This window comes from Hyaena hyaena, unplaced genomic scaffold (assembly GCF_003009895.1).
Source record: "Hyaena hyaena isolate Hyena2069 unplaced genomic scaffold, ASM300989v1 scaffold_138, whole genome shotgun sequence".
In the NCBI taxonomy this organism is placed as follows: Eukaryota; Metazoa; Chordata; class Mammalia; order Carnivora; family Hyaenidae; genus Hyaena; species Hyaena hyaena.
In genome coordinates this window covers 2,670,085-2,684,881 of record NW_024080770.1, presented here as the reverse complement: position 1 = coordinate 2,684,881, position 14,797 = coordinate 2,670,085, and the positions used below count along the sequence as shown (strand labels likewise).

General features: G+C 53.4%; 1 protein-coding gene and 1 non-coding gene across 2 annotated transcripts; one reads left to right on the top strand and one right to left on the bottom strand.

The window, feature by feature from the left end:
* Window positions 1-714: 714 nt before the first annotated feature.
* LOC120235846 lies at window positions 715-821 on the bottom strand. Its single transcript, XR_005529510.1, has one exon. It is a non-coding gene; the product is annotated as a U6 spliceosomal RNA (small nuclear RNA).
* Window positions 822-3,154: 2,333 nt separating this feature from the next.
* MFSD2B (major facilitator superfamily domain containing 2B) lies at window positions 3,155-14,782 on the top strand. The gene is made up of 14 exons (XM_039238335.1): window positions 3,155-3,529; window positions 6,089-6,232; window positions 7,372-7,496; window positions 7,946-8,069; window positions 8,363-8,441; window positions 8,521-8,651; window positions 10,937-11,027; window positions 11,141-11,262; window positions 11,699-11,782; window positions 12,090-12,170; window positions 12,393-12,502; window positions 12,883-13,026; window positions 13,414-13,590; window positions 14,736-14,782. Exons 1-14 carry the CDS (start codon window positions 3,155-3,157, stop codon window positions 14,758-14,760), a joined length of 1,812 nt encoding a protein of 603 aa, XP_039094266.1. The 3' UTR covers window positions 14,761-14,782.
* The last annotated feature ends 15 nt before the right edge of the window (window positions 14,783-14,797 follow it).

Here is a 14,797-nt window from a genome sequence, read left to right as displayed (position 1 = left end):
CAGTTTGAGAATCAACATTTATTAGGTGCCTTTTGTTTGTCAGGTACTTTCATCAGTGTTATTTTCATTGAATACTCAGAAGTGTTAAGATGTGATATTTTTAATACCCAGGGGTAGGTTCTTTTAAAAACTATTTGTGTCCTGAGTTGAACTAGCACGAAAGGTCCTTGATAGAGTTCACTTCTTAGATGTTCTTTCTCTAAGTACAAACCATTTAATTAAAAAATTGCTCATCGAACACATCCTCAAATAGAAGTGGCTGATTCAGTAGACTAATACTTGGCTGTCATTTGTTTTAAATATTTTGTCACAGGTAATTCATATTCATTATGGAAAATTAGAAAATGCAGATATGCTGAAATGATCTTTAAATCACCTACTTCACCTTTCAAACATAACCGCTAATAACATTTTGGTGTTCATCCTTTCAGATATTTTTAAGTGATTCAGTGTTTAGTTTAATTAAAAGGCAGGCTTCTTGGTTATTGTAATCCTACTGTTTTATCTCTAACATATTTGTCTTTTTTTTTTTTTTTTTTTTTTACAAATAGTTTATTGTCAAATTAGTTTCTACATAACACTCAGTGCTCATCCCCAAAGTGCCCTCCTTCATGCCCATCCCCCCCTCCCCCCCACATCCATCAGTCCTCAGTTTTTGTCAGCATTCAAGAGTCTCTCATGGTTTGCCTCTCTCCCTTTCCCCCACCATTTCCGAAAAATATGGAACGCTTCACGAATTTGCGTGTCATCCTTGCGCAGGGGCCATGCTAATCTTCTCTGTATCGTTCCAATTTTAGTATATGTGCTGCCGAAGCGAGCACTCTCTAACATATTTGTCTTTAAAAATTTATATTAAGAACATCATTTCAGGAACAATATCTGTTAGGAACAAATGCCTTATATTTGTTTTCATTATAATTCTGTGCAAAAAAAAAGATGTAGGGCTTTTTTATTTTTTTTTTACTTCTTTTCTCTCAAAATTAAAATTGTGGTAGTATGTGCAACACAGGACACATAATGGGGATGAAGTATTCCTAGGCCTAAAGATGCATATAAGATGATGTATGTAAAGGTAGATTATTCAAAGAAATTTCAGCTTGAGTTTTAGTTTCGAAAGAATTAAATATTTAGCACATGCATCATCTAATTATTCTTTAACTGTTGGTAAGGCGGCAGTCAAGGAAACAGAAGGTACACATTTTGTAGGTTAAAGAATTGAGGCATATTTTGCAGTATATACAAATAATGAATCACTACTTTGTACACCTGAAACTAATACTGTTCTGTATCAGTTATACCTCAATTTAAAAAAAAGAATTGAGGCATAGAAAATGGAATGACTTGCTTTAGACTGGGTAGTATATACTTGAGGATTATATTTAGCTGTGATGGAAAATCTAAACTAATAGTGGCTTACAAAATAAAATGTTATTTACTTCCATGCAAAATTCTGATAGAAGCAATTCAGAGCTAGTAGAACCACTTCATGAAAAGTCAGACTCCTGTGCTCTTTATCACCAAATAGCATCACTTCACCCCAGGTCTCAAGATAACTGCCCTCACACCAGTCACCACATTGGCATTTCATCCAGTGTGAAGAAGGGAAGAGGCACACACCTTTCCTTTTAAAGACAGAAAAGCAAACAAACAAGAACACAACAGCTTTATTGGGATGTAATCTACCTTATTATTCACCCAATTGTGCAATTTGGTGGCTTTTAGTATAGCCACAGGATCACCACAATCTAATTTAGAATGTTTTCATTGTCTAGAAGAAACCCTATATTCACTACCCTCAGTTCTATGCTCTGTCCACTGATTTACCTATTCTGGACATTTTGTGTACATGGAATCCTAGAGTATATGGTCTCCCGTCCTTTCACTTAATGTTTCCAGGGTTCATCTGTGTCTTTTTATTGTGGAATAATAGTCCACTGTATGGATATACCTACCACAATTTATCCAGCAGTTAAAGGACTTTTAGGTTGTTTTCACTTTTTGGTTATTTTAAGTAATCTTGATGTGAACTTTTGTGTGAGCATGTTTTTTTTCTAGGATATATACTTAGGAAGAATTGCTGGGTCATATGCTAATTCCATGTTTAACTTTTTGAAGAATTACCAATGTTTTCCATAGCACCTGCACCAGTTTACATGCCCACAGCAATGTGTGATTTCTCCAGTTCCTCCCTAATGCTTGTTATCGACAGTCTTTTTAATCCTAGCCATGCAGTGCTGTACAGTCTTATCATTTTGGTTTTCCCTAATGGCATAAGCGTCTTTTCATGTGCTTATTTTTTGTCTATCTTTGGAGAAGGATCTCTTGAAATCTTTTGCCCATTTTAAAATGTCTTATTATTGTTGAGTTGTAAGAGTTCTTTACATATTCCAGTACCAGCCTTTATGATTTGGGGGTATCTCTCCCATTCAGTGGGTTATCTTTTCACTTGTTGGGTTGTTTGCAACACAGTGGTTCATCTAGAAGCAGTCCAGCCTGTGGTGTCCTAAGAGCCAGCCGTCTATCCCAAGGTTCTGTAGATTTGCTCCTGTTTTCTTCGAGGTGGTTTATAGTTTTAGCCTTTACACTTAGGTCTGTGGTGCGTTATCACTGTGTGATGTGACCCCTTCCCCTGTGAGGACTCTTCTGGAACACTGCGTGTACACTGCTGGGCAGCCATCCACCGGCCAGAACTTAGCTACATGGCTCCACCATCCCACAGGCGTGAGGCTGGGCAGCGTGTGTTTCCGGCGTCTTGTGTTAAATTTGACAGGTTGTAAGCCTCTCAGCCACAATCTTAATCGAAACAAGTCCGTTCTATAGCTTCGTTTCCCAAATAAATTGATCTGGTGACTTTCACCGCCAGGTTTAGCAGGGCGTGTTGAGCGCCAACCGCCGCCGGCCCTCCCTCTCTTTCCGGGGCCTTCCCCGCGGAAAGCGGTCCCGAGGGGCTTCCCGGCCATGCCCCCCGCCCCCGCGAATTTGGGCTCCAGGCATTTCGCCTTTGTGGCAACGAAACAGCACTCTGCGGTTTCCCGCCCCTCGCCGCGCCGCGCCCTCTCGGCCGGCCCCGGGGCCGCCCTCCCCGCGGGGCCCGCGGCGCCGGCCCGGCGATAACGCCGCAGGGCAGCGGCCGCGGGCGGAGCTGCCGCGCGCCATGGCCTCGTCCCCCGGAGCGCCCGGGACCCGGGCCGTCCAGGCGCCCCCGCCGCCGCCGGCAGCGCGCACCTCGGAGCGCGGCTCGGTGAGCGCAGGGCGAGGGCGAGCGGGGAGCTGGGGCTGCGCGCGGGAGGCGGAGGGAAGGGCGCCGGCGCTCCAGGTTTCCGACCCCCCCGGGCTTGGACAGTTGAGAACCGAGAGGCCGGGTACTCGGACGCCCCGGACAAGTGAAGTAACCTGCTGGATTCATCTCAGCTGGTTCATTCGTCAGGCTGGCGGGGCCAGGGCCGGTCTCTGGGCTCCCGACTCCCGGTCTAGGGCCCTTGTCCTCCACACTCCAGGTCTTTCCAGGGCGCCCCTGCACCCTGGGCAGGTGGGACTTCCAGGTGTGTGTGAGAGGCTGCCCCCCACCCCAGGCTCCTGGCACAGGGTGCAGGCTCAGCGGGCCTCTCACCAGGCTGCCTTGGACCCTGGGCCCCCAGAGAGGACTTCCTGGCAGCCAGGCTCCCCAGGGAGGGTAGAGAGCAGGTGGGAAGGCAGGGGTGTGCTGTCTTTCCCCGTCTCCTGCCTGGCCCGGGCGGGGCGCATGCGGCCGTGCTGGAGAGGGGTTCGGCCAGCTCCCTGCTGCATGCACAGGCCCATTGCTTGCTCCGCGCTGTGCCTCCGTCGTGGCTTCACTTCACCACCTGGGTTCCCTGTGTTGACTCAGTGCTTACTCTCAGACGCCTCAGAGCAAAGGATTTGTGGCCCCCAAGAAAGAGAGAGAGGGAGGTCCCCTGAGGACCCTCATTTCCCAGGAAAATTTGGGGTGAGATTAATGGCAAGAGGGAAAACTGACATGCCAGCATTTAATTCTAACAACTTCCTGAGGTGTGTTTTTTTTACCCCGTTTTACACACGAGGAAATGAAGCCCAGCCACTTTTAAGGACCTTGCCCTGCTAGAAGTGGCAGACAGAAGTTGAATCCAACTTAGTCTAGCACCAAAACCGGTGCTCAGTTAACTGGGAAAGGCTTATGAAACTTTCATCCTCAAGGTTCCAAGATAGTTTCAGCTGCAATTTCTCTATCTTTCAAGTGACTTCTATGTGACAGAAGCTTGCTTGGGGTGTTCAGCGGGAAACAGGAGTCGCATGGGGTGAGGTGGGTTATCATGTTGGATTCTGCCTGTTACTAAAATTTTCTGGAAGTTGAAATAATGTTCACACCAGTGTCGGGAAAGGAGATCGCATCCTGCTCTGCGTGTGGTTTTCTTCTGCAAATAGGAAGAGTGTGCAAAGTAGATTATAAACGCTTATCGAGCAAGAACTTCCTTTCAGAAGGGCCCATTTGGGATGTCCTGCAAGATACTAAGATGGGTGAAGTTACAGTCCCCTCCACTCCCCCTCACGTCGCCAAGCAAAGGATGAAAAGGAAGGATTCCCAGCATCTTTTGAAGAAACAGCCTTTTACATAGTTTATTTCTTCAACAAATATATATTGAGCATATGCCAAACATTGTTCTAGGTACTAGGGACATGGTAGTGAATAAAAAATGATAGTGCTTCCTCTCAGAGAGTTATATTCTTGTGCGGAGAGGCAGGAAATGAATGAGAACACATCAGGTAGTAAGTATAATTGAGAGAGACTTGGGTAGTCAGGGAAGGCTTCTCTCAGATGACATTCAGGCTTAGACTTGAATGCCAAGGAGTCAGCTCTGCAAAGACTCAGAGGAAGAGCCTTCTAGACAGAAGGATCAGAAAGTGCAAAGGCCCTGAGGCAGCAGTGGGCATGGTCATTTTGAAGAATAGCAAGGAAGCTACCATGGTTGAGGAAAGCTATGAATCTGTGGGTTCCTGTAGGCTGCCTGGGAAGGACACAGAACTTCATTCAGACTGCAATGGCAAGCTGTGGGAGGGTATTAAGCAGAGATGAGACATGATTAAATTTATGTTACGCGACTAGATAGGGAGTGGACAGTAGGGAACGAGAGCAGAAACAGGGAAGCCACCTAGGAGGCCACTGATGGATTTGGTGGGGGGACTGGGAAAGAGAAATCGAGGGCTCCTAGGTTTGTGGCCTGATCTGCTGAGTGGACATCGAGGCCGTTTAATGCAATAGGGACAATTGGGTTAGAGGTTGGTTTAGACAATGGGTGGAAATCAGGAGCTGTATTTTGCCCATGCTAAGCTGAAATGCTGGGTAGGCAGCCATGTGGGGCTCTGAGTGGGCAGTCGAATATTCCAGTCTGGAGTTCTCTGGATCTCTTAGGGCTTATGAGATACACCTATTTGGAGTCATAAACAATGCTTTATTTCAGTGGTGGGCTGGTGAACAGTCTCCAGGAAAAGAAAGAAAGCAACTTGGATATGTAGTGTTTGCTGCTATCTGTGGTATAGATTCGCCACAGCCATATCAGGCTCCCAGTGGTTCAATGACTGGCAGAAACCCTGAACATGAAACAATCAGCTCCTGGAGCAAATAACACTCAGCTTCATTTCCTCATCAAAACAACTCTTGGAGTTGGCAGGAATAGTCCATTTGACAGAAGAGGCTTAAAGAGATTCAGCGATTGATTCAAGGTCACGCCGGAAGTTGGTGGCAAAGTTGGGGGCGTCCTGGCCCCCCAGTTGTCTCTGGCTTGCTGACTCAAAATAAAACAGACTGTAGCAGGAAGCACAGAGAGGGAAGTATAGGGAAGAACTTCCACTGTGGAATCTTTGAGAGGTCATGGTTTAGGGTTTGTTTTTTTTTTTCCCTTTGTCTCACTTCCTTTTAAGATGATTTAGGGCAAATTAGGATTGAGAGGTTACTGGAAAAGCCCTCCAGACATAGGGACCCCAAGATGCTTATGGAGATCAGGAAGGTGTGGGGAACTGTGTGTGTGTGTGTGTGTGTGTGTGTGTGCGCGCGCACGCGCGTGCGTGCACGTATGTATGCGGGTGCAGAGCTTAGCTCCTGTGTCTCCCCCAGGTCAGCAGAGCTGGTCACCTCTCATTCTGTACCAAGGTGTGCTATGGCATTGGTGGGATCCCCAACCAGGTGGCCTCCAGCGCCACAGCCTTTTACCTGCAACTCTTCCTGCTCGATGTAGCACAGGTGAGTCTGGGCAGCAGCGCAGCCCCCCCCTCCCCCCGCCCCCATCCATCTTCCTTGGTAGCCTGTTCTTCCACCCCTACCTGTACTTCCCTTGGTGGGTGGCACTTCTGTCCCAAACCTGACAGGCAGCCAGATGCCTTTGAGGGCAACCTCCTGGAGGATGTTTACTGCAGGCTGTTTGTAGTGAAAAATCAGGAAACAATACAGAAGTAGTTGCATGATAAGTTGCGTGATAGCCACATAATGGACTGTTACGTAGCCGTTCAAAAGAATGAGCTAGATCTATACCAGTTGACTTGGAGGGATTTCCATGATGTACCGTCAAGTGAGGAAAGTTGCTGTTAGAGAAGAGGATACGAATGATGCCATTTTCCCAAAACAAAGATGTGCCCCATATATGCAGGTACATGAGTATGTGTAAATACCTGACGATACAGGATTAAAACACAAGCCTGGAGAAAATACATTACAGAAGGATATCCACAGGCTGTTAATGTTGGCTAAAGGAGGAAATGGTGGAAGACAGAGGGGAAGCAGGAAAAAAGGGTTCTAATATAGTGCCCATGATTTTTTTTAATGATGCTGATATGATCTCATTTAGGTAAAACTATAAATTCTGAATGCACATAAATAAATGCCTGAACAGATGATCACCAAAATGCTCTGGCAGTTGTCTCAGGATTGGGGGGGCGGGGATTCAGATGAGCTTTGCTCAGTATTTTTCTGTACTATTTGAATGTTTTTTATAATGAGTGTGTAATTTATGTAATCAGAAAAACGAATAAAATGTTTGCATTGTGACACAAAAAGCCTACCTCTGTCACCCTTCTTGCACTGAGCCACCTCAGATGAGGGCCCCCAAGCTCCCTCCAGAAGTGACTGGGCGTGAGTGATAACAGGAGTGTGCCAGTGTGTGGCTGTCAGCTCCTCCCCCGGCCCCTCTCTTCACCAGCTCAGGCGCCCCTTAGAGCCTTCTGGATTTGGGTCCCTGGAAAGAGACCAAATAGACCTTCCCACTGCGGCCCTGCCCCCTGCGGGGTTGCCAGCACTTTCTCTTGGCAGGTGGGCAGGCCCAGACACCCCTCTCTGACACCACCAAGCCTTGGCCATCCCCCCCTCCCCCGGCCTGTGCTTTTCAGATCCCTGCTGCCCAGGTGTCACTTGTCTTGTTTGGAGGAAAGGTGTCTGGGGCAGCCGCCGACCCTGTGGCTGGGTTCTTCATCAACAGAAGTAGGAGAACAGGGTCTGGACGACTCATGCCCTGGTGAGCAGCCCCCCAGCCCCGCAGATCCTGACTCCCAGCCCCCGCGGAAAGCCAGTGGCTGGTTAGAGGACAGGACCCTAACAGGTGCTGGCACCGGACTAGGTCAGGCCCAGCTGGAGCCGCTCAGGACTTCAGAGAGGTTCCTGGGGACTTCCCCTCACCTCGTGTCCCGGGGCTGCACAAAGCCTCCAAGGCTCCCAGGCCGGGTCCAGGGGTCTACCTGTGGCCTGGGTGGGCTGGAGGCCTTGGAGGCCCGGATACAGGGGAGGGCCCCAGAGTTCTGCAGCCAACTGTCCCCACTGCCTGCCCACCCCAGCAGCCCCCTCTCCCCACCGGCGCCCAGGGCCCCTCTTGGGGACAGCGGACTTCTGCCCAGAGGAGTGTGGTTGCTCCAGGTTTGCCCTTAGTGTCCCCTGTCCTGGTGCCCTACCCCGGCCGTTCTTCCACAGGGTGCTGGGCTGTACACCCTTCATCACCGCGGCCTACTTCCTCCTGTGGTTCCTGCCCCCCTTCACCAGCCTGCGGGGCCTCTGGTATACCACCTTCTACTCCCTGTTCCAGGCCCTGGCCACGGTAAGCAAGTGGCTCCCCTCCCCGGGCCTGGCCTCCCCGAACCCCAGAGTGGGCCAGGGGCCACTGTGAAGTCTGTGTGGAGGGGAGAGGACAGGTATCCCCAGGGCCCCACTGCCCGCACCTAAGCCCTTCCTCGGGGCTTCAAGGGGGCTGTGCCAGCCTGCTGTGGGGGGGCCCGGCTGGGCCTGGGGGCTGCGGGCCCGCCCCGCCCCCACGCCCCCCTCCCGCCCCCACAGGCCGTGTCTGGGCCGAGGGGCCCAGGGGTCCAGCCTGAGCCCGGCCTGGGCGCCCAGTTCTTTCAGGTGCCCTACGCGGCGCTCACCATGCTCCTGACCCCCTGCCCGAAGGAGCGGGACTTGGCCACTGCATACAGTGAGTGCGGGCGTGGGACCCGGCGGGAGGCCGCCGCCCCGGGGCGCCAGCGCCCGTCACTGGCCCCGCTCTGTTCCAGGGATGACCATGGAGATGGCCGGGACGCTGATGGGAGCCGCCGTCCATGGGCTCATCGTATCGGGCGCCCACGGGCCGCACAGGTGCGAGGACGCCGCGCTCCCCGGACCGGTCGCCGTCTCCCCCGACGCAGTGAGTGCCTACGTCACCCAGGAGGGGTGAGGGGTGCCTCTCCACAGGCAGAGGCGGAGGGCCGAGGAGAGGGTCTGGTGTCCCTGCAGAGTTCAGGGTGAAGCTCCTCCTGTGACCTGTCCCACCCAGCCCTGAATAGGTGGCTCGCCCCCAGCCGCACCCCCGGTGTTCAAGGACAAGGGAGACCTGGGAGCAGTCCCCTTCCGTCTCCCACAAACCAGATCTGTCTTCAGCAACTAAGGGATGTGCATCTATTTCATCCATCAATTTCAGCTAACTTTCCCTTGAGAAATGATAGCATTATCCAGAAGAGTCCCAGGAGCCATCATTGGCTGCTCTCTCTCCAACTATTACCCCCACCCCAACCCATTACCAAATCCTATCCATGTTTTAGGTCCCAGATATGGAATCAATTCACGACCTCACATCCCCAATTGCCCCATCCTGGCTCGTGCCACCACCATCTCCCTGGTCACCCCAGTACTGCATCAGCCTCCCACATAGCACCCCAGCCTCCAGCCCTTCCCCCAGTCCAGTCAGGTGGACACTGTAAAGGAGTTCCAACATGGGTGGCCCTCACCCTCGGGTCCTGGCGCAGGCTGCTCCTCCCCGGGTTCGGTTTTCTCTCCATCATTCTTGTTTGCCAACTCGTTTAATAAATATGTCAGATTTACAAAAAAATTACACAGCTGTGGTTCCCAAAGTGTGGTCCCCGGACAGCAGCAGCAGCAGCATCTGGAAACTTCTTAGGCAAAATGTTGGGCCCCGCCCTGATTTACAAATTTGGGGTGGGGGGGTGGTAGCCTGGGTGTCTCCATTGGTTGAGCGTCTGGTTTCGGTTCAGGTCATGATCCCACGGTTTGAGCCCCGCATCAGACTCTGTGCTGACAGCTCGGAGCCTGGAGCCTGCTTCAGATTCTCTGTCTCTGTCTCCCTCCCCTTCCCCCATTCGCACTCTGTCTTTCTCTCTCAAATATAAACAAAACCTTAAAAATTAAAAAAAACAAATGTTGGGAGGGGGTCATCGGTCTATATTTGAACAAGCCCTCCAGGAGATTCCACCCCTCACCAGGGTTTGAGAATCAACGGTGAGAGAATAGCGCCACATCATGGCCCAGCGCCCACTTACGAGAACATAACAGTGAAGTCCCGTGTATCCATCCCCAGACCCATCTGCAGGGCCAGCTACAAAATGTGCCTGCGTTCAGTGCAAAATGAAAACACAGGGCTCCAGAGAGAGCAGGGAAGACAGTCCGTCCTTCCCATGGCCCCCTGCCCTATCCGAGGGCTTGTTTGGGTCCAAGCGCTTGAGGGGCCCCGCCAGGTTGACCTCGGCCTGGCTGGTGCAGCTCTGCCAGCCTAGGGTCAGAGGTGGTGGTCTTGCCCCTCCCAGGCTGACTCCGCCCACATACACGTCCAGGCCCCCCACTCAGGCCTCCACAGGCCCCCTCCCCAAAGATACCAGGTCACTCTCTGCCTGCCGGAGGGCCTTGGGTTGGCCTGGCCTAAAGTGCAAAGGAATGGTGAGCAGGAGGCTGAGAACCCACCCCCAGGAGGTGGAGGCTCGTGTGAGCCAAAGCACAAAGCTTCAGTTCCGGCCAGCTGAACTGTCCCAATCAGACTTCACTTTCGAATTCATAGATGAAATGATCAAGCATTTCAAGACAGTGACAGCAGAGCAGTAATGCCTACCCCGCCACCCTCCTGAATGTGGGGGCCTGTGCAACCCCACGCAGGCGAGGCCGGGTCGCCTCCTCCTTTCTTCCCTTCCCCAGAGACAACCTTATCCTGCAGCAGGTGCCTGTTACCCCCGTGCATGTCTATGTGTATTGTATTCCTTGTATATCTTCCCCTGGGTGACAGGTAGCACCATTTCTGTTGTTGACATGTGCCTGTGTCATCGTGAGTCACACTCTGCTGCAACTGTTGGCTCATGCGTCTGTCTTCCACACTCGAAGCAGGAGTCACTTATTCATCACTGTAACCTCGGGGTCCAGCATGCAGAAGTCCCAGCAATGAATCTTTGCCTTTAAAAATGAGACAGAAAGAGAGAGGCAGGGCTCAGACCCTTGGTGGCATGGATGCCCTCCTATTCATGCAGGAGGCACAGAGGCAGCAGCAGGTCTGTTCAGAGCCTTAGATCGCCATCTCCTGCTCTGGCGATCGGGAACAGGGCACCTAGCATCCTTGGGCTTGGGCTGAGGGTCCCTCTGCCCCCATTGGGGTGTCCCCACTTCCACAGGTGGGAGACATCACCCCCACCCCAGTTCCGTCCTGTCCCATAGATTCGTCTCTACTCCATTGCAGCCGCTGTGGTTGCCGTGACTTACCCTGTGTGCAGTTGTTTGCTCTGCCTGGGGGTGAAGGAGCGACCAGGTAAGGGGGTACAGTCAGAGTGTGGGAAGCAGGAGCTGGGACAGGATCCCTCTGGGGCATGGGTTTTGGTTTTGAACTCTGCCAAGCCAAAGTGTCCCTTTCCCTTGTGGCAGACTCCACTGCCCCAGCCTCAGGCCCAGGCCTGAGCTTCCTGGCTGGGCTGGCGCTCACTGTCCGGCACCCGCCCTACCTGAAGCTCGTGATCTCCTTCCTGTTCATCTCAGCAGCCATTCAGGTAACCCCTGGCCTTGGCGTTAGCCATACTGCCCCTGCGCATGTCCAGGCTTTGTCTCTCGGCTCCTCCAACCAGAGCTAGGCTTTAACAGGGAGAAATGGTGGCTGGCATGGGGCCTAGAGAGTTTGGTGCAGGGAGGAGAGAGGCCTGGACAGAGCTTGTGGGGCTGGGAGGGTCAGGGCCCCGATGCCAGGAAGCTGATAGAATATGCATGGTGAGGTCCACTAGCCGGGCAAGGGTGAGGATGGACTAGGAATGGTGTTGATCCCTGTGTCAAGGCTAAGTGTCCTTTGTGGGGGAGGGGATTGTATGACGGCAGCAGCAGCCAGTATTCGAGGTCCCAAAGATGAGGCCAGACTGGAGACGTAGGCCTTGGCCTTGACTTCTGAGTTCTTGCCGTTCCCTGTGCATGCCTGCTTCCCATTGGCCTCCTCAGGTGGAGCAGAGCTACCTGGTCCTGTTCTGTACGCATGCCTCCCGGCTACATGACCATGTCCAGGGTGTGGTGCTAACCATCTTGGTGAGTGGTCACGAGGTGGCGGAGGCAAGGTCACTCAGGGACCTGAGTTGGGGAACTATGTGGTTCTTGACAAGACACGCGTAGCCAGAATTCTGGCCAACATTCTGGACTCTGCTGTGATTTTAGTCACCTGCACTCTGGCAGAGGGTGGGATTGGGGCTGGGGTCACAAAGTTCAGAGCCACTGGTTCCAGCCGGGGGCAAAGTCGAGCTCGAGCATCCCACCTAAAAGCCAGGGCTTCTGGAACCTGGGTGGGTAAAGACACTGGCAGCATGGCCAGGGCTGGGATGCTTCTGTCTGTTCACAGGTCTCGGCTGTGCTGAGCACCCCGCTGTGGGAGTGGGCTCTCCAGCGATTTGGGAAGAAGACATCGGCCTTTGGGATCTGTGTGAGTGAGGCAAGAAGTAAGGGCCGGGCTGGCTGCAGCGAAGGTCGTGGGGGTCAGGGAAGTGGTCTTTGAGCCTCAGCCTCCTGGGTGCTGGCGGGGCTGACCTGTATTTGCTTGTCTAGGACCAGGCACAGGGGTCATTACTAAAGACGGGTGAGGGTGGGAATGAAAGAGCAAATCAGGGGCAGGTGGAGGGATCAGCTAGTATGTCTATCTCCCCAGGTGATGGTGCCTTTTGCAATCTTGCTGGCGGCAGTGCCCACAGCGCCTGTGGCATATGTGGTGGCCTTTGTATCTGGCATGAGCATTTCTGTGTCCTTGCTGCTACCCTGGTAGGCTGGGGGAGGGGAGGGGGTGGGCGCTTCATGTCCTTCCTAATGGGTATGCCCTCTTTCATGTCCGTCTGTTGTCCCGGCCCCCCGTGCCCAGCCTGTGCTGGGTAGGGCTCCCCCACCTGCAGGAGGTGGCGGTCACCAGCTCAGTCGCTGGAGCTCTCCTGAAAGAGCACCAGACAGCAGGAACAGTGGGCAGCGGTGCCAGGGGAAGGGAGGAAATGCAAGCACACATCCGGCCTGGCTCTCTGTGGGCCAGTCCTGGTCCTGGGCAGCAGGAACCCAAGGATGAATCTGATTTGGTCTCTGTCCCCAGAGAGCTCTCGGGTTGATGGCTGCCAAGGGGATAAGAGGGGTAATTCTGCAGCCCCTTCCCCCAGGTCCATGCTTCCAGATGTGGTGGATGACTTCCAGCTGCAGCACCAGTATGGCCCAGGCCTGGAGACCATCTTCTACTCATCCTATGTCTTATTCACCAAGCTTTCTGGTGCAGGTGCCCTGGGCATCTCCACTCTCAGTCTGGAGTGAGTCCCAGGGTTGGACTGTACTAGAGGCACAAAAGACTAATGGATTGGGAGGCAGAGGGTGGAGTTCTCCATCCTAATGGGCCAGGGGACACCCACGAATCTGGGACCCAAGCTCTGCTCTTTGGAGAGTGTAGGGGAGCCGCTTGCCCCAGGTTGCCTTGTGCACGTGACTGAAAGGGGCCTTTCTGGGGGGCCGTACCCCACATTCTTAGTTCTGTCTGAGCTCTTCCTTGGCCAGCCCATTCCCTCCACTCTCCCTTCCACCATGGTTAGGCTGATCTGGCCAGGAAGGGAATCCAAATTTCGGGGTAGTGTGGGGGTGGGGTGTCAGGGAGCCAGGCTCCGTGAGATCTGAGCTGGAGGCATGTGGTGCTGTCTCTCCAGGTTTGCGGGCTATGAGGCAGGGGCCTGCGAGCAGGCGGAGCAGGTGGTGGTGACCCTCAAGGTCCTCATCGGTGCCGTGCCCACCTGCATGATCCTCACCGGTCTGTGCATCCTCATGGTCAGCCCCACTCCAAAGGTGCCCCGCCAGGACCCCTCCCGCCAGCTGAGCCTTCAGAGGTGGGCACCCTGTGCACGCGGGTGCACACGGCAGGCAAGCGCAAACATCCCCTGGTGTGAGATTGGCCGGTCCGCAGGTGCCCCTGACGCATGCGCACAGTTGAGCGCTCCTGCCCCAGCACACTCGTCACTTAGCTTCAGTGATGCCATCTTCTCTTGGATTTTCTTCAGCTGCTTTGCTCACTCCTTCTCCATCTCTCTCTCTATCACCCGTCGGAGGGTGGTGGTGAGGAAAGCCTCCCTCCTCGGCCCCTGTGCCCTCTGCTCTCCACGGTGCCAGGCACCTGGTCCACTTGCTTGATCTCAAGCACCACTTGTGCCCGGTGACTCCTAAAGCTGTCCCTCTCCCCTGGACTTCCCGCAAGTTCCAGACCCACATGGCAGGCTCTCATCTGCACATCTCCTGATGGCCCACCAGGGTGGAGTCACTTTCTGGGAGCCCTGAGCTACTGAACTCATCTTCTTACCCCGTTAGGCTCCTCCTCCTGTGTCGGCACCATCCAGAAACTGGGTTGGCTTCCAACTCTTTCCCCCACAGGCTGTGCTGAGCCACTCCCTGAACCTTGTCCTTCCCACTTCCGGGCACTGATCCCTCCGCACAGGGATGAGATGCCCATTGGATGGCCTTCCCAGTGGATTGTAGGGGATCTGGAAGGCTGTGGCTGTGTTTTATTCACTTCTGTGTGCCAAGCCCAGCACAGAGGACACGGCCAAGCTGGTGCCGCCGTGTCAACACGTCTGGCCCAGCGGCTTCACTAGCACGTGCCACAGTTTTGGACATGCTCACACACCGAAAAATACGAGCGCATGTACACACAGAGGACCATCCGGGATCGGTGGGAAGTGGCTGTTGTCATCTGCCCCTCATTCTCAGTGTGGACGGCTCAGGCTCGGGCCCAGTAACCCTGAGATGACATGTCACACTCGCAATGACATGCAGATGGGGAATTGCTTGGTGGACTCGGAGCAACAAGGGCTGGAGCTTTTTCCAAGAGGCTGTGAAGGGGAGGAGTTGCTAGGAAGTCAGGGAGCTGTCCCCCCACCCCACCCCCACCCCCACTCCCGCCATCGGGCTGAGGGGTCTACGGCCAGACAGAGTCCCCTTCCACCTTCATCTTTCTCTTTGGCTCCTTTCCCGTTCACAGGCGGACCAGCTGCACCCTCGCCTGAAGTCTCACCTGGTGTGGGCTGCGAAAGCAGAAGCCAG

Excerpts from the sequence above, each read along its gene's own strand:
- MFSD2B (XM_039238335.1), top strand. The coding sequence starts at position 3,155 with ATGGCCTCGTCCCCCGGAGCGCCCGGGACCCGGGCCGTCCAGGCGCCC. Across the intron at positions 8,652-10,936 it reads TCGCCGTCTCCCCCGACGCA|ATTCGTCTCTACTCCATTGC; the intron begins GTGAGTGCCTAC and ends CCTGTCCCATAG. Across the intron at positions 13,591-14,735 it reads CGCCAGCTGAGCCTTCAGAG|GCGGACCAGCTGCACCCTCG; the intron begins GTGGGCACCCTG and ends TCCCGTTCACAG.